Here is a 22643-nt window from a genome sequence, read left to right as displayed (position 1 = left end):
AATTCGACCACGGCATAATAGCTCGAAACATTTTATTGTCAACACCTCTCCTACAGATGCCAGCTACCGGAACTTCATGAAACTACAGGGACTGCAGAGGGTCACGATGCCCCACAACAAGTTCTTTCATTTTTCAACAGCAACTGGATGAGGAAAAAAAAAGTTGGTTTACTTATTGAGTGCCCCTCGTATTATACGGTCCTGTCACGTTAATGTGACCACCAGCCTTCAATGTGCAACAGCCACTCACAGGCAGCAAGTGGCAGCACTAGCAGTGGAGGGTATACAAAGCGTGTCGGGGGATCGCGGAAAACAATGCAGTCGTTGTTGTAATGTGGAAACAGAGCGATTTATCGGACGTCCAAAAGGACGTGCCGAGGGCGGAAGCATTTCCGAAATGGTTAAGTTTGTAAACTGTTCGCGTTCTGCCATGGTTAAGGTATATTGTGTATGGCGCTATCGAAAACTGGTGCCGATGCAGCTGGGTTGCACCACAGGCCATAGGTGACAGGGGTGAACAACAGCTGTGGAGATGTGTACGGGCGAGTAGACGAGCAACTGTTGAGCGACTGACTGCCCGGGTGAGACAAGGGGCTGCTAGCAGTGTGTGCTCAACGATCGTTCAACGAACGTTGCTGCGCATTGTAACGCTGCGCATGTGTAGGTGAGTGATTCGGTCATCCAGTATTGGTACGGCGTAGGAATGAAATTGTTGCACCACTGAACGGTACCAGGCCCAGGGTTCAGGGCGCGCTGCAGGAGGTTCGGCTAGGCGACCGGTACAGGCGAGTCCAGGTACAAAGATGAGCAGCTTTGCCAAAAATGGGAAGATAACAAAGCTGGAAATTTGGTAGGCTGTTGCTCGCATGGCCTTTGTGCAGACGATGCTTCAAGAAATGGCGGATGTCAGACAAGCTGAAAGATGGCTTTTTGTAGCTTCATAAGAATCTACAATAACTGACAGTCAAGTATTAAAGCAAATCTGAATACATCAGCGATCTCTGATAAATGAGGCACATTCAATGACACAACAATGTTTCCAATATCTTTAAAACTACAGGAGTTAATATTTCACAGTGAATGAACATTTTCACAATGAACCTCTGAATTAACAACTTTTAAGCGGTTCAGGTGATTATAACATACGATACTCACAATCAGATGATAGCATAGCTGTCATCTCTGAAAAGTATGGATCTGTATCTATTTGATTTCTTGATTTATTAGATTTTTATATCTCTTCATTATGCAAATATTTGTGAGAATTTGTAACATTTTCCTCTTGTGTAAGCCGACTATATGTTTGAATTACCTGTCTGACAGACACAATCTGGACTTGTACGTATTTGTGGCATGAGAAATTGTCGGGACATGTATTTATTAGCGGATTCTGGGTTAGTCTGGATCTGTGTTTATTTTGTGGCTGATGGGTCAATCAGGACTTTTATTTATTGATGGTTTAGCAAACAGGTCGGATTTGTAATTTTTCGTGGATATTTAAACTGGGGCTTATTTTGAGTATCGGCGCAGACGATTTACAAACTTTACGATGTATGTGGACTCGTGAGTCAGTCTACAGACGTTTAAATTTTTTTAAGCACGCTTGGCGCTGGTTTTTACTAGTGGGACCAAACTGACAATTATGGTTTACAGTATGTAACAGTAGCTAACGTTGTGATACTTACAAATAAACTCAGGTATTCTATCGCAAATAGTTTTTCTCGACTAGAGTAATTTATAATAATTTGTTGTCCCCATCATAGCATTTACTTATTGTACACTTCCAGGAAATTGCGTGCTAGTATTTTATTTATTATTCTGCCTGTAGCTGATGTAATTACCCTATAGACAATGAAGAACTGAGAAAAAATAGTGAGGTTGCATTTTATTTCTAACAGCGTTATGATAGCCGTACATTAGGTGATATTTTTATTATTGGCAGCCACAGATGCATTACAAGGTTCAGACGGAAAATGCATTGCTGTTCACCCATTCTCACGATCCATAGCTGTAGGTTTACATTGTTGCTGGTAAAAGTTAGGTGCAAGTCTTACATAGACATCAACGATGGAGTCTTCCCCACTTCAGCCACTATAGCGCCATGGAGCACAATTCAGTACACACCTCAAAGAACAGTAGTTTGAGCATAAAGTGCCAACGCATCGCACAACCAAGTCAGGTACCTGCATTGCTTAGCAAGACGCTGGACCACCGCATGTAACTCGTGATGTTTACAGGTAGCCAACGGTGTCGCCCTGAGAACCACATTTATCGAATACGGAAGTGGCCGGACTAGCATTCACATAACCTCTGTCCCACGCCATGGTTTTTGTTATCATAGACACTGTAACGCCGGAAATGCATATCCTCCTATTTCCATCTATTGTACTATAAATTATATATTTATGCTTTTGTGTCGATGTATAATTGGTTAGTTTTGTAAATACTATTTCTATTTTTACGCTGGGTCTTGCCTAGGGATAACTATGCTATCGAACGACTACATCGATAGGTCGTGTGGAGAACCAAACTGTTTAGCATCTTTGGTAGTGTTAACTCTGCCGCGTGGAGCGCGGGCAGAGCAGAGTCTGGCTAGAGTAGGGCGGTGGAGCAGGTGTGTTTTGTGACGCTCCCGCGAGTTGCCGCGCTTTCGGGGTTTGGCAGCATGTAATTGCGCTCGACTTGCTATGATAGTTTCTGACACGGTGTCGCGGACGGGAAGCATTAGCTGGCGCACATCAAGAGCCCGTTTCGCCTGGTGACCATGTCGAGAAGAAGGCGCGCCAACATCCAGCTTCTGCAACAGTGACGGCCGACAATGAGTCACTGTCGCCACCTTCTCGACAGATGACTTCAAACCTTCAATCAACCAACAAGGAAGACTGGAAGCACGTAAAGTTTTAGAACTGTATGGCAGACCTCAGCTTTTCAAACTGTTCAATTTGCCTCACAAAATTACAGCAACGTAGCATGAACCTTTGTTGCTCATTGTCCCAATTGCATTACCAAGCAGGGTCCCTTCCTTTTCCGGAATGAACCCGAGTGTCGTTGAAATTCAAACACCAGCATTAAAGTAATATCATTCCATTTCACTGCTTTAATTTCAAAGTTCAGTTAAAGTATTCATAGCTGGCTACAATATTTAGATTACACAAGCACAAATTAAGAGTGCGAATTTTGTTACCATATTTTAGCTTACCTGTGACTGCAGCTCAGCTTGGTACGTACTAAATTTTACTATTGTTAATTGTTCAGAATCATTTAATTCAAGTTCAAAGTTAAACCTCTTATTTCTAAATTGCGTAGATTCAAGCAGCTTTAGAAATGATTGTTGAGGTAGCCCAAGACTAACCTTATTTTATTGAATTTCGTAGTGCTTCAGAAACAAAGTTCACTATAAATATGTCACTAAATTAACTTTCAATTTTCCGGTTTTATTAATTCTTTTGCTAAATTAAGTCAGAGTGTAGCGAAATTTATTACTTATGACTAACATTCAGTTTTCACACAACACGTGTCAACCTTCAGTTGCCACGCTTTTAGTACTAATTATATGTGTATTAATCTTTCATCTTCAATTATTATAGCAGTTGTCCATAGGACTGACAACCGTAATTTTCCTCAAATCTCAAATGTCTAATTAACGCCAGTTAATTGTTAATGTAACGACCGCACATTTACTTTCTTTATTAATTTTACCCTTTTCGCAAAATTAATTTCCACCAATTTCATTTGCATTTTCCCTTTCATTTAGATGTAACCCTTTTCTCCCTCTTTACCGACAAATTAACTTCTGTGACGATTGCTTTTCCCAAATTTCCATTAGGTGCACGTGGTTTAATTTTTCACTGTCATTAAGGTCGATAAGTGAGGTGGAGGTTACAACTCCCCAGTCTCACTTGGCTCCAAACACTATCCTGCGTTCCCAGTAGGCACCCCTATGTTTGACAAGACCCTGACATCAGCAGGATGTGCCTAAGCAGGCATTGACAGTAGCGCCAGCAATAGCAGTCAGCTTCGACACAGAGGCTCCTACTTTCCTATCAGGCAGTTCCAGCAGGTGACAGTCCCCATCTACAATATGGGGTTGGAAGGTTACACCACTGCAGGTGCTAAGTCCGTGGTTTGACTGAGTGGGGTCTTCCGTTGGATGGGCCATGATAAACCTAGAGCCGCCTGATCTGGGCCTAGTTCATCAGCAGCCCTCTCCTTGACTTCCTATGGACATCATCCTTCATAGCCACCGACGATAAATCTTCTAGTCCTTCCAAGCTCAGACACAGACCTGTACGTTCCTCATTATAGCCGGCCGCGGTGGTCTAGCGGTTCTAGGCGCTCAGTCCGGAATCGCGCGACTGCTACGGTCGCAGGTTCGAATCCTGCCTCGGGCATGGGTGTGTGTCATGTCCTTAGGTTAGTTAGGTTTAACTAGTTCTAAGTTCTAGGGGACTGATGAACACAGATGTTAAGTCCCATAGTGCTCAGAGCCATTTGAACCATTTGAGCCTCATTATACTATGTGTCACTTTTACCTTGTGGCAGAAAATCTATTGTAGGAACTGCTTATTGAGGTTGGGTTGTCATTAACACAGCGTTTAATCTTTACTTCCTGTTCTTTCGAAGAGAATCATTTCATAATACTGAGTCCAAATATTCCGATAAACTGTAGGAGGAGTGGCTAATAAGATACTCTTTTAATCTGGTATTGAATTCTAAGGTTTCCAATTTTGTACTCAATGTCTATCTTCAACCCAGAGCAAAACTTTGTACCATTATGGGAAACGATATAAAGAGATTTCTAAGTGTAAAGCAGACAGAACTGACGTTTTTGATCAATTTATTCACTTTCTGATGCTACACTAGTTTTATGTTCTTCTGGGTGGCTGTAAGTTTCTCACAGTTTCATCTATTGTGTGCCCAACGATCTCTGCATCTGCTCAAGCTGTTCTTTGTGAACCAGTTGCAAGCCTCATGTACTATTCTACTGGCTGTATCTGGTATGGATGTGTTTGGGCCCTTTATCGACATATACCTGTTTCAGCAAACATGACAGCTTTTGAAGAGTCCTCCGAAGGCAATAGTAAATCATTTATATACTTTGAGAGAAGAGAGGACCGAGCGCCAGATTTTTGTAGAACACGATATTTGATGTTTCCCCATTCTGGAACTAGTTTCATTCCTTTTGTATCATTTGCTAATATGACCCTCGTGATTCTATTGCTAACAAGGGAACCTCCCCATCGCACCCCCCCTCAGATTTAGTTATAAGTTGGCACACTGGATAGGCCTTGAAAAACTGAACACAGATCAATCGAGAAAACAGGAAGAAGTTGTGTGGAACTACGAAAAAATAAGCAAAATATACAAACTGAGTAGTCCATGTCCAAGATAGGCAACATCAAGGCTGATCTAAGCTCAGGTGCGCCGTGGTTCCGTGGTTAGCGTGAGCAACTGCGGAGCGAGAGGTCCTTGGTTCAAGTCTTCCCTCCAGTCAAAAATTTAATTTTTTTTCAGTTTATGTGACAAACTCTTATGTTTTCATCACTCTTTTGGGAGTGATTATCACATCCACAAGAAAACCGAAATCGGGTAAGGTAGAAGAATCTTTTTACCCATTCGCCAAGTGTAAAAGTTAGGTGGGTCGACAACATATTCCTGTCATGTGACGCACAAGCCGTCACCAGTGTCGTATAGAATATATCAGACGCGTTTTCCTGTGGAGGAATCGGTTGACCTATGACCTTGCGATCAAATGTTTTCGGTTCCCATTGGAGAGGCACGTCCTTTCGTCTACTAATCTCACGGTTTACCGGTGCGGTCGCAAAACACAGATACTAAACTTATTACAGTGAACAGAGACGTTAATGAACGAACGGACAGATCATAACTTTGCGAAAATGAAGAAATTAAAATTTTCAATGAAGGTAAGAATTGAACCAAGGACCTCTCGTTCCGGAGCTGCTAACGCTAACCACGGGACCACGGAGCTCCTGATCTCACGTTAGCCTTGATGTTGCCTATCATACGCATGGACTACTCAGTTTGTATATTTCGCTTATTTTTTCATAGTTCCACACAACTTCTTCCTGTTTTCTCGATTGATCTGTGTTCAGTTTTTCAAGGCCTATCCAGTGTGCCAACTTATATCTAAATCTGAGGGGGGTGCGATGGGGAGGTTCCCTTGTAAGATATGACTCCTTTTATGCAACAGGAACGGCTGCAAAGAAGTAATATTTTTCATACCAATGAAAAAGTTCGTATCCAAAGTTTCCTAATGAGTATGAGATTATTCAACAAAATAAGCAAACAGCATAACTATTTATAATAAGTTAACGACTCCGCGCAAAGTGTTTCGCCCACGTCCAGAAGACTCATTGAGAACAACTCTTTTCTACTCTGCCGAGTTACCTGCTTCGTTGTTTGCTGGTAAAGGGCATTAGGGTGAATTTCTCCTCAGTTGTCTAGCGTACTGACTTCCTCAGTCTGGAACGGATGCCCTCCGCAAGACAATAAGCTGAGGGCAGATTACGTAGCCGCAATTTGCATCGTGACGTAGCGTCCGCAGACACTTGCCGGGTTTCTGAGCTTGTGCATCGCTTCAGCATCCTCTTACGTACTCAGGAAGGGAATCACATGTCTCGTATCGCAGATAATGTCACCTGAGTTAATCGGAGCCGGTAATAAGAACGGATGGCACAGAAACACTCTGCACTCCTCAAAGAGGACGAACATGACCATGAACTGCAATAACACAGGAAAACAAAGCTGTTTACACGAAAGTTTGTGAAGTTACCCCGGTAACAGGATAATATTAGCTTCCACCTAACAATTTTCTCAGTTAATACCGTTGTCGATGACAAATTTAAACAATATGAATGGCAACGGTTTCCAGTTACACGTTCACCAAATAGCACACTGGTGCCGGCACGTGTGACCGAGCGGTTCTAGGCGCTTCAGTCTGGAACAGCGCGACCGCTACGGTCACAGGTTCGAATCCTGCCTCGGCCATGGATGTGTGTGATGTCCTTAGGTTAGTTAGGTTTAAGTAATTCTAAGTTCTAATGGACTTATGACCTCAGATGTTAAGTCTCATAGTGCTTAGAGCCATTTGAACCATTTGAAGCACAATGGTGCAAACACAAACGGCTGGTTACGTTGCAGTGAAAGGTAGTGCCGTGGGCTCGACGAAACGCAAAATGTAGCAATATTTCATCGCACGTACGGTTGTATGGTGATATAAGGACGCTGTTAAGACTCGTACATTTCTACCTACACTACTTGATCCAAAGTATCCTGACACTCCTGTGTAATGCGGAATTGACCACTAGATGTCACGAGTGTTGACCCACCAGTATATAATGAGGCGACGAGTGTTGTGTTGTCAGTAGAGAAGCAACAGTAGAGTGAGTCCTTCAGGAGAGCTCAGTGACGTGGAACGTGGACTACTCACTGGAAGTCTTCTGGGTAACAAATCCACCACGGACATTTCAACCATTCCAAAGCTACCCAAATCCGCTGTTGGTGAAGTCACTGTGAAGTGGAAACGTGGAGGAACAACGACAACAAAACCAAGACCTGGTAGACCAGATGTACTGATGAACGGGGACATTTAGTAGTGCGTAGGATGGTTGAGAAAAATCGCATGAAAACAGTGGAAGGAATCATTCATGAGTTACAGATTACTACCAGCAGGCCAGCTAGCACAGTGACTGTACGTAGGGAGTTAAAAAGGATGGGCTACAATGGTGAAGCAGCTCCTCCTAAGCCACACATTTCTGAAGACAGTGCTAAGCGACATTTGAGGTGGCGTAAAGGACGACCACACTGTACACTGGATGACTGGAAAAGGGTGAGTTGGAGTAATGAATTACGCTATAGCCTGTGACAATCCGACTGAAGGGCTTAGGTTTGTCGAATGCCCGGAGAACGTTACAAGCCACCATGGGCTGAGCCAACAGCGAAGGTCGGGGGAGATGGTGTTACGGTATGGACGTGTTTCGCGTGGTTAAGATGTGGTCCCCATACTGCGCTTAAGCAAATACTAAATGCAGAAGGATATGACCACACTTATGTACTGTGCACAGTAGAATAACACTTCTGAGATGATGGCTGTATCAGCATGCCAAGGAACAAGGTCATCAAGCAGTATCCGTGATGCAACGGTTTGTGGACAATAACATTTCTGAAAAGGACCAGCCTGCATAGATTCCCGTCCTGAACCCAACAGACCATCTTTCGTTAGAGGCAGAACGCCGACTTGGCTCCAGACCCAAGCGTCCAGCATCATTACCCTCTCTGGTTTAGGCTCTTGAGTAAAAATGGGCTGCCATTCCTTCACCGACATTCAGACACCTCATTAAAAGCATTCCCAGCAGAGATCATGCCATTACTTATTAACGTCCACTGCTAGGTGTCCAGATAATTTTCATCAGACAGTGCATACACCGTTGCCCACATTTGAAAGAATGTAGAACTAATCGGACAGACAAGTGGCCAATAATTTTCCGTTTTCAGCATACTCCCTAAGCTGCATAAGTCCGTGTGAAGAACAAGCTGGACCCTTCAGCGTCGAGCTTTACACTTTCCACCTTCTTCAGCACAGGACTAAAAATTATCATTTTATGTCTATAGAGTGACACGGTGATTGAAAATTTATACCAAGGCTGGGAATCGAACTCGGGTCTCCTACTTACAGGGCAGCTGCGCTAGCCGCTAAGCCAGCTTGGCACAACAGTTCGCACAGCTGTACAGATTCTCCTTCGATATTCTCACTGCCGCCGCGGTTTACTTTAAATTCCTCCTTAGACACGAACGGAATTACCGAGGCTCCCCACGTTCTGAAACAGCACCTCAGCACCGAACGAAAATGAGGGATCCAGCCTGAACACTGGAGCAGCTACTTATACAAATGAAATGACACAGTTTCATAGACTTCAGTTGTTTCGTGCAGATGTGATTTTATCTACCGGGTGATCAAAAAGTCAGTATAAATTTGAAAACTGAATAATGTAGAGAGAGAGGTACAAATTGACACACATGCTTGGAATGACATGGGGTTTTACTAGAACCAAAAAAAAAAAAAAAAAAATACAAAAGTTCAAAAAATGTCCGACAGATCGCGCTTCACCTGATCAGAATAGCAATAATTAGCATAACAAAGCAAGACAAAGCAAAGATGATGTTCTTTACAGGAAATGCTTAATATGTCCACCATCATTCCTCAACAGTAATTGTAGCCGAGGAATAATGTTGTGAACAGCACTGTAAAGCATGTCCGGAGTTATGGTGAGGCATTGGCGTCGGATGTTGTCCTTCAGCATCCCTAGAGATGTCGGTCGATCACGATACACTTGCGACTTCAGGTAACCCCAAAGCCAATAATCGCACGGACTGAGGTCTGGGGACATGGGAGGCCAAGCATGACGAAACTGGCGGCTGAGCACACGATCATTGCCAAACGACGCGCGCAAGAGATCTTTCACGCTTCTAGCGATATGGGGCGGAGCACCATCCTGCGTAAACATCGTACGGTCCAGCAGGTGTTTATCAGCCAAGATGGGGATGATGCGATTCTGTAACACATCGGCGTACCTCTCACCCGTCACGGTAGCAGTTACAAAACCATAATCACGCATTTCCTCGAAGAAAAAATGCCTGATAACGGTAGATACCGTGACTTTCTCGTCGTGCAATGGAGTTTCCACGACAGTTCTAGGATTTTCGGTAGCCCAAATTCTGCAGTTGTGGGCGTTGACAGACTCTCGGAGCGTGAAATGAGCTTCGTCTGTCCACAACACGTAACTCAACCAATTGTCATCTTCCGCCATATTTTGAAACGCCCACACCGCAAATGCCCTCCGCTTCACTAAATCGCCAGGTAACAGTTCATGATGCCGATGGATTTTGTACGGATAGCATCGGAGGGTACACCTAAGTGCCAACCAAACAGTAGTGTATGGAATGCCGGTGCGACATGCGACTGCACGACCGCTGACTTCCCCGTACATAGACGAACCCGCTACAGTCTCCATTTCTTCCTGAACTGTCTCAGCAGCATTACGCCTTGTGCTCGGTTGGCCACTACGGGTCTATCGTCTAAACAACCCGGGGCTTCGAAGTTCGAAATCATTCTCGCCACAGCTGCATTTGTCAACGGACCTTTACCCGTTCGAATCGCCTTCCTATGGCGATAAGATCGTAACGCTGAACTAGCACATTCCCCATTCTGATAATACAACTTAATTAAAAGCGCCTTTTCAGGTAACGTCAACATGCTGCGACTGCTGGCGCGTCTGATTCTCTCTCTCATTACAGCTGCTTTTATACACGATTGTCATACAGAGTCACTGACGTTTTGCTGTCCAGCACAATCTGTCGGACATTTTGTGAACTTTTTTTTTGTTCTAATGAAACCCCATGTCATTCCAAGCATGTGTGTCAATTTTTACCTCTCTATCTACATTATTCCGAGGTTTATTAAGTTTTCAAGTTTATACTGACTTTTTGATCACCCGGTATATAGACTGAAGCAGCGAGTGAAAATTTGTACCAAGGCCAGGAATCAACTGCGACGGCAGAGAGAATTTGGATCGAGGAGGGAGGTGTGCGAGGGTAATCGGCGCAATTGTGCGAAAAGCCGTGTCAATGTAGCTTAGTGGCTAGCGCGCCTGCCTAGTAAGTAGAAGACCGCAGTTCGATTCCCGGCCTTAGTGCTAATTTTCACTCACAGCTTTAGTCTATATAAATAAAGTAATATGTGTACGAGACCAGTGAAGTGTTTGAAACGGTGTCATTTCATTTAATTAATTCTTTTCTGTTATGATTTAAGTGTTATGTTTCTAATGACACTGGTTCTCTCCAGTTAGAATTGCCTACATTTTTTTCGTCTTGGTCTAGTGAAACGGCTAACAACGCACAACCCATATACATCGGTAACTATGATACCCAAGCCTTGAGAGGTTATGTGAAATGGTATTTCGTATATAATTATAATTTCCTCGGTCTTCTGCTGTACAGGCGAATGGTACAAGGGCTGGATGAGTGACAGCAAGGTTTCGGGCGAGTTCAAGTTTACTGTCGGGACTGTATCATGATGTGTCTGGAATGGAGCCAAATACGTTGTCCCGTGCCTCTTTAGACGGACACGGAATTCTAACACTAAAGCTCTCCGTGTTAAATGACGCCTCTCCTGTAGCGCCTGCCACTGGGGTCAGATGAGCATCTCTGTAACGACCTCGCACTTACTAAACGATCCAGTCACTAAAATCGGTGCTCTTTTTTGGATCTTCTCTATTTCTTCCGTTAAACCTAGACTGTCTCGTGAAGTCAAGAACAGGTCACACGAGGATTTTTCTTACATCCAAAGCTCCAGATGTCAGACACTCAGCTCAGTACCAAACGTCGTATGTCGCTAGAGGATCAACCAAAACACCGATTTAGTTCGTACTTTGTGCCGTCGTCCAGTGGAACATGTGTAAATGGTAACTGAAAGTAACATCAGAACTACGGAGCACAGGAAATGCATGCCCGTGCTTCCAAGATTGTGGCTCCTCCATTATGAAGAATATGACAGACAAGAAAATCATTTATACTGTTTTTTTTGTAATCAGTACATGCTACAGAGGTATTACGACATTATGGTTTCGCAAAGACTTTGTGTGCAGTCAGAGGTGTTGCTCTTTGTGTGGATTATATTGTATATACGAAGGTGTTTATTATAAAATTTATTTTGCCATCATTACACTCTCTCTCTGTCTCTCGCGCACTCTCTCTCTCTCTCTCACTCACTAAGAAAATGTACATATTTATGAAACTTAGTACTGTGACCACATATAGGGAAAACGTTTTAAAAAATTACTGATCTGCTATGTAGTTTATCACTGAATCTTTTTTCAACTTACTTTTTGTTTTGTACAATAATTTCGAGCTGCATCATTAAACACCTTTGACTGCGGGCAAATTTTTGTGAAACCATAACGTTGTGATATCTCTGTAGCTTGTTTTGATGGCAGAAACAAACAGTGTAAATGATGCTTTGCTTGTGTGTGCTATTCTGAGTAATGATGGAGGCACAATATTTGTGAGCAGAAAAACAAAAATACCATCTCAAACACAGCACATAGGAAAATTCCATTTTGTCCTACTTCGCAGTTGCACTATAGCCTCATAAAGACAACTACAACGCGAGACAGGCAGAAAATCAGATATGAGAATGTCACAAAAACATTTATGTAAAAAAATACATTTGGAAATGAGAATCGATTCTCGAAACGCTTTGTGCTAAGCATTAAAAAATTAATGACAGGTGCAGTTTTTCCTTCTTTAGATTCTGAAGATTTCAGTATATGAAGAATACCAGATCTACATCCACCCCTGGCAGCCGAAGAAGGCGCATGAAGGAGAGCGAATGGAAGGGCTAGAAGGGGAGATGGGAGGCCCTAAGGAAAAAAAAAGTGGTCAGTGTGACAGAATGTCAATCCTAAGGGCCCGGGTTCGATTCCCGGCTAGGTCGGAGATTTTTTCCGATCAGGGACTGGGTGTTGTATTGTCCTCATCATCGTCATTTCATCCCCATAGACGCGCAAGTCGCCGAAGTGCGTCAAATCGAAAGACTTGTACCTGGCGAACGGTCTACCTGACGGGAGGCCCCAGTCACACGATATTTTTACCAGATCCATGAGGAGTAAACTGTGCAGTTTTTCATTATGTAGATCACGAAATTTTCGATATATGAAGAATACCAGATCTACAAGGAATGTCAGTTATGGAGACTGACCTAGATGGAGGGAGAGAGGTCCAGCAGGTTCTCGACAGTCGAGAAGTGGACGACCTCGCCAGAGGCGCAGTAGGAAACGACTGGGACCGCGACGACGCCGACGTCGGACTCTGGCAGCAGCGTCTGCGCCGACTGGCCGGGCTCGCAGGCGCCGGCGACGACGTCGTCGGCGTGGGCGCCGCCCGCGACCCCGCCCCCGCAGCAGCAGGGCAGCAGGCGGCGGAACTCGCGCCGGAAGTTGTCGTTGAGCCAGGCGTAGAGGAATGGGTTGTAGCAGGCCGAGCTGGTGGCGAGAACGTGCGCCACGAAGAAGCCGAGGTGGAAGAAGCGCCAGCGCGTGGCGCGCGCGCTCAGGTCGGCGGCCAGGTTGAGCAGCGCCAGCGGCAGCCAGCAGGCGGCGAACACCGCCACGACGGCCACCAGCAGGCGCAGAGTGCGCCGCGCGCGCGCGCGCGCCGCCTCGCGCACCGCGACGGGCGGGCTGGCGGCGCTGGCTGCGCGCCGGTCGCGCTCTCGCGCGCGCAGCCGCAGCCAGACGCGGCCGTAGCAGAAGGCGGCGACGGCGAGCGGCACGGCCAGCTGCGCGCAGAAGGTGGCGGCGCCGAAGGTGGCGCGCGCGCGCGCCGACGGCCAGTGTTCCTCGCAGGCGCCGTCGGCCGGCCGGTGCTGCACGTGCAGCGCGTACGGGAGCGCGCCCGCGCACGCGCACAGCCACACCGCCGCCACGGAGAGCAGGCAGCAGGTGCCGCGCGGCCGCGCGCGCAGCGGCTGCGTCACCGCCACGTACCGGTCCGCAGCCACCACCGCCAGCGACAGCGACGACACGTACACGCTGGTGCCCTGCACACACACGCACACACATAACAGGCACATGCGCGCGCTCCACTGTCACGACAGCCACTCTCCTCCCTGCTCCACATCAGCACTTGACATCACAGTAACATCCACCACACCCAGAAGCACAAGAAGGACTGGAAGCATTTTGGGCCGCACACAGACCATGAACGAAGCGCTAAGACACAGATGTAGTCTTTCGACCCTACTGTTCCATCTCTACACCGAAGAAGCAATGATGGAAACAAAACAAAGCTTCAGCAGAGGAACTGAAGTTCAAGGTGAAAGTATGTCAATAATGCAATTCGCTGATGACATTGTTATCCTGAGTCAAAGTGAAGAAAAATTAAATGATCTGCTGAATGGAATGAACAGTCTAATGAGTACAGAATATGGACTTGAGAGTAAATCGAAGAAAGACGAAACTAATGAGAAGTAGCAGAAATGAGAACGGCGAGAAACTTAACATCAGGATTGATAGTCATGAAGTAGATGAAGTTAAGGAATTATGCTACCTAGGGAGCAAAATAATTAGACAGATGGAGCAAGGAAGACATTAAAAGGCATTCCTGTCCAAGAGAAGTCTACTAGTATCAAACATAGGCCTTAATTTGAGGATGAAATTTCTGAGAATCTACTTTTGTAGCACAGCAATGTATGCTAGTGAAATATGGACTGTGAGAAAACTGGAACACAAGAGAATCTAAGCATTTGAGATGTACTGCTACAGACGACTGTTGAAAATTAGGAGGACTGATAAGGTAAGGAGTGAGAAGGTTCTGCGCAGAATTGGAGAGGAAGGAATGTGTGGAAAACACTGATAAGGAGAAGGAATAGGGTGATATGGACATCTGTTAAGACATCAAGGAATTACTTCCATGGTACTACAGGGAGCTGTAGAGGATAAAAACTGTAGAGGAAGACAGAGATTGGAATACATCCTGCAAATAACTGAAGATATACATTGCAAGTGCTCATCTGAGATGAAGAGGTTGGCTCAGGAGAGGAATTCGTGATGGACCGCATCAAACCAGTCAGAAGGCTGATGACTCAAAAAAAGAAAAACCACACAGTGGGCACCAAATTTATTCTGGCAAGATTACAGTCAGCTCGCTGACATGTCTGTTATAGATCAGAAATGACGTCTGTTTCTCGTTTTAAACTAATGAGTGCCACCTACAATGTTACCGCGCAGGGTAGCTGAGCGGTCTGAGGCGCATTGTCACAGTCTGCGTGGCTCCCCCCGTCGGAGATTCGAGTCCTCCCTCAGGCATGGATGTGTGTGTTGTCCTTACTGTAAGTCAGTTTAAATTAGATTAAGTAGTGTGTAAGCTTAGGTACCGATGACCTCAGCAGTTTGGTCCCATAAGACCTTACCACAGCCAGCCGTGGTGGCCGAGAGTTCTAGGCGCTTCAGTCTGGAACCGCGTGACCACTACGGTCGCAGGTTCGAATCCTGCCTCTGGCAAGAATGTGTGTGATGTCCTTCAGTTTGTTAGGATTAAGTAGTTCTAAGTTCTAGGGGACTGATGACCTCAGATGTTAAGTCCCATAATGCTCAGAGCCATTTGAACCATTCTGAACCTTACTACAAATCTCCCTTCTTTTTTTTTTTTGCCTGCATTTTATCTCTGAACTCACTGCTTTGGTATATTTGGAGACTCCACTGACCAGTCCTTCGCCACTGTCCATTTAACCAAAAACTAGTCACTTGAGTCTTACGTTGGGTGCAAGTGGCCCATACTAGTGTAGAATTGCGTTTTATTGGCAGGGCACTTAGAAGATGTAACAGACCTACTAAGGAGAGTGCTCACACTACACTTATTCGTCCTCTCTTAGAATACTGCTGCGTGGTGTGGGAACCTTACCAGATAGAACTGACGGAGTACATCGAAAAAGTTCAAAGAAGGGCAGCACGTTTTGTATTATCGCGAAATATGGGAGAGAATGTCACAGAAATTATGCAGGATTTGGGCTGGAAATCATTAAAAGAAAGGCGTTTTTCGTTGCGACAGAATCTTCTCACGAAATTCCAATCACCAACTCTCTCCTCTGAATGCGAAAATATTTTGCTGACACCGACCTACATAGGGAGGAACGATCACCACGATAAAAAACAGATATCAGAGCTCGTACGGAAAGATATAGGTGTTCATTCTTTCCGCGTGTTATACGAGATTGGAATAACAGAAAATAGTGAAGGTGCTTCGATGAACCCTCTGCCAGGCACTTAAATGTGATTTTCAGAATATCCATGTAGATGTAGATGTAGAATGGAGAGCGATTACTCGAGATTGCAACTGAGGAGTTATAGTATTGCCACTCCATACACAGCTGTTACGAATAACTGTTGTTATTTATCAATATGCTCACCAGTCACCATTGATGAGTTCGGGTCTCAGAAACATGTTTGCTGTTAAATACGCCATACTTTGTGTCAATGCATTTTCACTGTACACAATGTGAGCCCTTTATGTATCTTCGATAACAACTGTATTGCAACAATTGGTCTATAAGACCACAAATATGTTTTTTGATGATGACATGTCACAGACCACTCTGACATATTTTAACATTTCAAGATGTACTTGAAAAGGCTATAATGATGAAAACATGATTGTGTAAAATATATGAACAATTAAGTCAAATGGTGGAAATTTCTCTCAAAAAATCTATATATCTGTGGTCCCCCAGGAAGGATAGATCATGTTGTTTGTCTGTTAGCACTGACAACTCTACGAAAACGCTGCTGCTGTGGGTCATTAAGTGAAGATCGTCGGCCACTGCGCTGCCGTGGTGAGAACTAATGCCCGAAATTTGGTATTCTCGGCACACTCTTGACACTCTGGATCTTGGAACATTCAATTCCCTAACAATTTCCGAAATGGACTGTCTCATGTGTCCAACTCTAACATTACGCGTTCAAAGTCTGTTAATTCCCGTCCATGCAGCCATAATCTGCTCAAAAAACTTTTCACATGATTCTCTTGATTACGAATGACACATCTGCGAATGCACTGCCCTTTCATACCCTGTATACGCGATACTACCACCATCTGCATATGTGCATATTATTACCCCATGACTTTTATTTTCTCCTGCGGCCTTTTCCTCAAAAAAAAAAGCTCTGAGCACTATGGGACTTAACATCTGAGGTCATCAGTCCCCTAGAACTTAGAACTACTTAAACCTAACTAACCTAAGGACACCACACACATCCATGGCCGAGGCAGGATTCGAACCTGCGACCGTAGCAGTCTGTGGAATTGCATCACTGCCACTGATTTCGTATTCTTTGATTTATAGTGTTTTTTTTTAGAAGTATATGTCGCGTCAGTTCTTTCGGACATGTCTCGAAGGACAGGCACAACTTTGATCCATGTGTTATTACTAATTAGACCCAAAAAAATTACAGACATTAGCTGTGAGCGGGAATTGATTGAAATCGGTTAGGAGAATTCAACATTAGTGTCAGACTGGGATTCGAACCCAAACCTCTTGCTTACTAGGCAGATGTTTTGACCACTAATAATCCGAACACAGTAGTCATTGCAACTGCGTGGACTACCCTAGCACGCCAATCGATTTCAATGAATTCCCGCTCGCAGCCAATGTCTGTCATTTATTTGTGTCTTTGTTTACAAGTGCTTGCAACGCAGTAAAGCTTACGAAAGTTGTGTGTAGATCTATTACTACAATCTGCGCAAGCCTCCTTCCAGTAAAGTATAATTACTACACTTTAATAACATGAGTTTAGTTGCGATCTAGCAGTAACGTCATCCAAGGTATCCCGTAATGCGGCGTTTGACTGACATGGACCTTACGGTGGCTGGGTGCGAAGTGAATTCAAGTCACTGCCTCTCCGGCTGTATTTATACAGGGTGTTACTACAAAAAGGTACGGCCAAACTTTCAGGAAACATTCCTCACACACAAAGAAAGAAAATATGTTATGTGGACATGTGTCCTGAAACGCTTACTTTCCATGTTAGAGCTCATTTTATTACTTCTCTTCAAATCACATTAATCATGGAATGGAAACACACAGCAACAGAACGTACCAGCGTGACATCAAACACTTTGTTACAGGAAATGTTCAAAATGTCCTCCATTAGCGAGGATACATGCATCCATCCTCCGCCGCATGGAATCCCTGACGCGCTGATGCAGCCCAGGAGAATGGCGTATTGTATCACAGCCGTCCACAATACGAGCACGAAGAGTCTCTACATTTGGTACCGGGGTTGCGTAGACAAGAGCTTTCAATGACAAATGAAAGTCAAGAGGGTTGAGGTCAGGAGAGCATGGAGGCCATGGAATTGGTCCGCCTCTACCAATCTATCGGTCACCGAATCTGTTGTTGAGAAGCGTACGAACACTTCGACTGAAATGTGCAGGAGCTACATCGTGCATGAACCACATGTTGTGTCGTACTTGTAAAGGCACATGTTCTAGCAGCACAGGTAGAGTATCCCGTATGAAATCATGAAACGTGCTCCATTGAGCGTAGGTGGAAGAACGTGGGGCCCAATCAAGACATCACCAACAATGCCTGCCCAAACATTCACAGAAAATCTGTGTTGATGACGTGATTGCACAATTGCGTGCGGATTCTCGTCAGCCCACGCATGTTGATTGTGAAAATTTACAATTTGATCACGTTGGAATGAAGCCTCATCCGTAAAGAGAACATTTGCACTGAAATAGGGATTGACACATTGTTGGATGAACCATTCGCAGAAGTGTACCCGTGTAGGCCAATCAGCTGCTGATAGTGCCTGCACACGCTGTACATGGTACGGAAACAACTGGTTCTCCCGTAGCACTCTCCATACAGTGACTTGGTCAACGTTACCTTGTACAGCAGCAACTTCTCTGACGCTGACATTAGGGTTATCGTCAACTGCACAAAGAATTGCCTCGTCCATTGCAGGTGTCCTCGTCGTTCTAGGTCTTCCCCAGTCGCGAGTCATAGGCTGGAATGTTCCGTGCTCCCTAAGACGCCGATCAATTGCTTCGAACGCCTTCCTGTCGGGACACCTTCGTTCTGGAAATCTGTCTCGATACAAACGTACCGCGCCACGGCTATTGCCCCGTGCTAATCCATATATCAAATGGGCATCTGCCAACTCCGCATTTGTAAACATTTGCACTGACTGCAAAACCACGTTCGTGATGAACACTAACCTGTTGATGCTACGAACTGATGTGCTTGATGCTAGTACTGTAGAGCAATGAGTCGCATGTCAACACAAGTCAACATTACCTTCCTTCAATTGGGCCAACTGGCGGTGAATCGAGGAAGTACAGTACATACCGACGAAACTAAAATGAGCTCTAACATGGAAATTAAGCGTTTCCGGACACATGCCCACATAACATCTTTTCTTTCTTTGTGTGTGAGGAATGTTTCCTGAAAGTTTGGCCATACCTTTTTGTAACACCCTGTATACAGGCGCAGAGGACAGCCAAGGGAACGCCTGTTGTCATCCGCCTTATGCCACCAGTAGTAGCCCCTAAATGGCCGCTTCCACGGACACATAATATTTTATAACAATGCCATGAATCAATTTAGAATCTTCGTAATTTTTGTATGAACGGCTAAAATCATAGAAAAAGTTTTAGCTCGCCTGCATTTAAACTTTCCAGTCCAGAATTTTTTGAACGGAACTGACAATAGAACATGAGCTCTGAACTATGAGTTTAAGTGAACTTACATTTGTTTTTATTTACATCCAAGTCTTGAAACTTGTCATAGCGCTCTTATTTAATAGGTCTCATTACGTGTTGTAATCAGAACTTTCTAGCATTAATATAGCAGATACATAATTTAATACAAATAAGGACGTTTTTGTTCCAAATTTAGTTTTCAGTAAATTATTCGAAAACCATTGGAGGTAGCTTAATGGGGGTCACGTAGTTCCTGTTTTTATGCTAAACTGAAGCGTCATACAAATTTTCATATTTCTAAGTCTAATATTTAGCACCTTCAATTTTTCTTAAAAACGTGGATTCTGACCAAAATATTGCTTTAATCACGTTGACACTTATACCAGTTAATTTTGACATGCATCTGCACATTATAGCTTTATTATTTAGCACCACTTATTTTTTTCTTAATGCCATGTATTTAGAGAAAGATACTTATCCGATTAATCTCAGATTTGACAGTTTAAACATTAATATGCTAAAACACATGCTGACAATATTAGGAAAAGCAATTTTAACTTTTAATTTCATTCTTAAAATATGGGGCAATGCTCATGTACTACGCACAGACGCTTATAGTGACGTGGTGCTACTAGCAGTGAACTGGGGTAAGTCCCGGCACACTCGCTCGCCTCTGTGTCTCTCAAACAATACAGCGCTTGTTTCGCCACAGTATGAATGTAATGAGTTTTAAATTGTGTAATTGTGAATATTTTTAAGGAACGTGTTCATTGCATCACTAAAGCGAATAATCTTTCCAATGACACATGTGCTAGAACATCCTACGTATCCGTCTGTGGCAGCTTTCGTAAAAAGCTAAGTGACAGCTGACCATGTAGCCGAAACAGGTCTGGTTCAGCCGTAAGGCAGCTGCTGGTGGGATAGAAACAGGACGGACGTATCATATTGTGAAAACGCAGAAAGATCGCTACGTCGCTATCTTCAGTTATTCAGATGTAAAGAACATATTTACCGTCTCCAGGATAAGGCGCATTCAAGCCAACGTTGCGGGATTCCGTAGCTAATGGATAATAATAATGACTTAAACAACAATAAACATTCTTGTCGGTCGCTTTTAATGCAGACATAGGCGAAAATCATAGTCTTGACACTATTTAATTTTTAACTACTGTGAATCCCCGCAGGTGTACTGTCGGATATCCGCATCTGCGCCGATTTTTGTCCTCAAACTTAATAGGAACGTTCTATGTATAGTTGTTCACAAAACGCTATTTCAGCGCTGTGGTATCCTACGGTGGTCCGATGCATGTCCCTAGACTTGATTCAGGTACCAAAAACTGGAGAGTCTTCAAATGGTTTAGATATCACTGAGCACTATGGGACTTGACATCTGAGGACACCAGATTTTGAATTTTGGACAGGTCAGTATCATCTCAATTGCTTTTCCCGAAACTTGCATATAATTTTATACACAGTATATTATACTTCAAGCTAAACTTTATGAAAATGAATTACTAAAATAAAATGTTTTAGTCTCGATGTTATAATCGACAAGTACTAGTTCTAAATGTAGGGTTAAAATTATTTTTTATAGAAACATTTGAAATTACGAACTACTGGCACACTTAAAATTTATTTATTAATTACGCAATGCTGTACTTGTTACTATGGTTATTTCTGGATTAATTTATGAAATAATAATCGAAAGTAATAATATAACAGAAACTAGTAGAAATTCATTTGTTAAGAAAAATTGTAAATCCTTTGGAATATAGTTATTTTCGCAGAGTGTGAGAGTCGAAAGCATGCCTCTGATGTGATCGGACGCATTTCTGTATTTTGTGCGAACAATGTGCTCTCGGCTTTGTTAATGTGAAAAATCAAAAGACTCTACTGTATACTGAAATGTGAGAAAATGTAATTACGTAAAAACAAAAATTCTGTAACAACGATCTTAAAATTTTAGATCAATCCAACCGCAAGGACCTAAAATGTGACATTTTGAGTTTCGAGAATTAGACTCCTAGACAAAAAGAATTGGAGCCAACTTTGCGTGACAAGCTAAGTAACCTAGAAAGCTTATTCTAGTCTTCGCTCCTCTCAAATCTTCATAAAAGACTAATGCGGACAATAGATGGAATTAGCAAGGAGGGGGGAGATTAAACCGGTAACGGCGCTGTTTATGTAAATGCGACGGCTATTTTGTTTTTCAAGGTCCGATCTGTCGCGGAATAGAAACCACAGTGACAATTTAAAATGTTTTATTTGTAACATTTTATACCACCCACCTACTTCTCTACGAATTAGCTACTTCGACTTAGACATTTGTCCAAAATCGACATCACAGAAGACAGCCGCCTGTGCTTTCTGCCAACTCTCTACGCTGCTCTGCACCTCTTTCGTTGTCTGTGTGCTCAGAACTGAAAAGTGCGACGTGACGCGATCGACAGGCGTATCAGAGCTACTGCGCAACACATCTGCGCAAAGCGTCATCGGATTTTCAATGTGGTTTAATTTTGCGACCGTTCAGGCCTTGAAAAACGAAATAGCCCTCGTAAACAGTAGTATCAGCAGTCGCTTGTTGTTTTCTTCTTCCCAACAATCAGGTTGTAAAAACTTTCTTATTGGTAATTAGAACCGGTCAGTTTTCTGAAGTGGCGCTTAGAACGGTCTTAATAAAGTATTTATTTTCTACTTTGTTTCAGCGTCGATTCGGGAAACAGCATAATCCTCAATTTTTGGAAACAAATCAGATATGTTCAAACAGGGATATGTTATTATTATTATTATTATTACTCGAAAAGCTCCCAGAGTGGAAGACGCTAAGTAAAGATGGTTCATTTCCCGTTCTTCTTGTTCTTCTGGTTCTTTTTATTTGCCCATCAGTTTCTCATTGTTTGCGAGAATTTAGCTCTTCTTTCATCGCTCCATTTTGTTCCGGTTCTTCGGGCTTTTGTCTCTGGTTTAACCTCCCATTTTTCTACTTTTATTCTAAAATTGTTCCTTACGTCTATTTCTTCTTTGGTGATATTGGCTAATTCCAAGTCTTTGTTAACATTTTAGATCCATTCTCCTCCATTAGCGAGGGAATCTACGTATTTTACTATTCTTTCTGTTAGTCTGTGTTCGGGAAGCCTCGTTATCTAGCCATAGAATATCAGGCGTCTTTTCCTCATATCCGTCTCTGTATTAGACTATTCTTCAATTTTGGACGTTTCCTGTAGTCTATATCCATTCTCGGTCTATCTTGGTTCCAAAATTTTTCTAATTATTTTTCTTCCTTCTTTCTTCAGATTTTCTATATCATTTTTCCTGTTTAGTGCCAAGGTTTCGCTGGCGTATAGCATTGACGGTTTAATTACTGT

General features: G+C 43.5%; 1 protein-coding gene across 1 annotated transcript in view; it reads right to left on the bottom strand.

Annotated features, from left to right (window-relative positions):
• Positions 1 to 13125: 13125 nt before the first annotated feature.
• Positions 13126 to 22643, bottom strand: part of LOC126252629 (prolactin-releasing peptide receptor-like) — a 105236-nt gene continuing 95718 nt past the window's right edge. Inside the window, exons 2-3 of the mRNA XM_049953530.1 lie at positions 13278 to 13615; positions 13126 to 13234 (exon numbers count right to left, since the gene is read on the bottom strand). Of these exons, the coding sequence (XP_049809487.1) occupies positions 13126 to 13234; positions 13278 to 13615 (447 nt within the window). The remainder of the gene's footprint in view (positions 13235 to 13277; positions 13616 to 22643) is intronic.

Source organism: Schistocerca nitens, chromosome 4 (genome assembly GCF_023898315.1).
Source record: "Schistocerca nitens isolate TAMUIC-IGC-003100 chromosome 4, iqSchNite1.1, whole genome shotgun sequence".
Taxonomy (NCBI): domain Eukaryota; kingdom Metazoa; phylum Arthropoda; class Insecta; order Orthoptera; family Acrididae; genus Schistocerca; species Schistocerca nitens.
The sequence above is the reverse complement of the archived record's forward strand: the minus strand, read 5'-3'. Positions and strand labels throughout refer to the sequence as shown.